The following is a 1,593-nucleotide window of genomic DNA, read 5'->3' on the forward strand; positions in this document are numbered from 1 at the left end:
ATCATTCACTTCATGACTTTCCATACAGGATCTTTTAAATTGGTGTATTTTGCGTTTACGGATGGCTTTTATACCCAAAAAAATCATTTCCGTTTCCAAAAACAAGTTTTTTCTTTATGAATTTTACATCAAACAAAATTCCTTTTGGATGAATTATACCTGTTCCAAATTACAACATTTTAGTTCAAATTTGGTGCCAGATATTCAGAAAAAAATGTTTACTTGTTGCATTTATCCCACTGCACACACACACACACACACACACACACACACACACACACACACACACACACACACACACACACACACTTGTTTATATGCCAAAGAAGGTAAGAGACCTCTTTTTATTCCCTTTGGCACTGGGAATAATTGGCCAAACACACTTTCATCTATCTAACTCTAACATCTCTGTTCCATATTTTGGGAGCTCACAACTCTGACACCTGTTATTACACTCAGAGGGTATGAGTTCGATCCCAAATGAGGAAGCTTTTTATTGGGTAACTCCAGTCTGCTGGGATGATGTACATGTATGTATCCTTCTGATGACAGAGTCTGAGTTGACCCTGACAGGCAGGCTCAAAGTCAAAACAGCCTGCCTCCTACATGACCTTGATTAAGTCGTTGGGAACGTTACTAATACATCAATCCCACTTACAATCGGAACCCGGGGTATCTCGCTACTGGCAGGTCCTGTCTTACTCCACTTGGGCATGTGAGCAGCCTTGACCGTGGGTGTTGGAGGGCGGCACAGAGCCGAAACGACGGGCGCCCAGGTTCTCCCAGCGTACCCAGGACAGGCGAGACATCAAGTCTGCGAAACAGTGAGGCCTTTTGTCATTGGTACGTGATACATGTAAATGTTTTGATTCATTGAGGACGCACTTTCTACAATAGTCTTTGGACAACGCTTGCAGATAAGCTGTTTTGAGGCACTTCAAAGAAGTAGCATTACTTGTTCATTCTCACAGTACAGATGTTTCAGTTCTTATTCCCTTTATTATCTAAAACTTAGAAAGACATGCAACAACATACGGGTACATGTTAATGTGAATTTTTTTTAAAACACAAATTTTTATGTATTATGGTTCAAAATGTGCCTCAACATTTCCTTTTGTCTGTTTCTGATCAGACATATCATACTATGTCAATGGTGGAGAAACAGCACACGCGGACATCTAAAATCTGAAGTACGTAATATTTGTGGTAGATGTACATGTATGATCTTCTTTGATACAACAGCAACATCTTTACAGTCGTTTTCTCCAGGTTTTTCCTACGTACCATATATAGATCTACATGTAGTTCACTGGACCTAGTAGCCTACTCCACCTTCGGAGTGAGATATGCACGCCTAGTTGGCCGTTTTTTTCAACGAAGAACATAATGAACAAAGAGCAGTGTCACCCTTTAAGAAATAAATAATATGGTATCGACTTATTTCTCCATAATTTTATTGGCTATAATCCACAGGTCGTCAGATAAACGTCTAATGTACAATGTACACCATTGTCCATTGTGGAAGTCAAAGCTAGCTCTCTCTTTCTCTCTCTCTCTCTCTCTCTCTCTCTCTCTCTCTCTCTCTCTCTCTCT

General features: G+C 40.2%; 1 protein-coding gene across 1 annotated transcript in view; it reads right to left on the minus strand.

Moving 5' to 3' along the window:
* Positions 1-335: 335 nt before the first annotated feature.
* LOC101850236 (helix-loop-helix protein 13-like) overlaps positions 336-1,593 on the minus strand; it is a 6,621-nt gene continuing 5,363 nt past the window's right edge. Inside the window, exon 3 of the mRNA XM_005094817.2 lies at positions 336-814. Within this exon, the coding sequence (XP_005094874.1) occupies positions 699-814 (116 nt within the window). The 3' untranslated portion in view covers positions 336-698. The remainder of the gene's footprint in view (positions 815-1,593) is intronic.

This window comes from Aplysia californica, unplaced genomic scaffold (assembly GCF_000002075.1).
Source record: "Aplysia californica isolate F4 #8 unplaced genomic scaffold, AplCal3.0 scaffold00089, whole genome shotgun sequence".
Lineage (NCBI taxonomy): Eukaryota > Metazoa > Mollusca > Gastropoda > Aplysiida > Aplysiidae > Aplysia > Aplysia californica.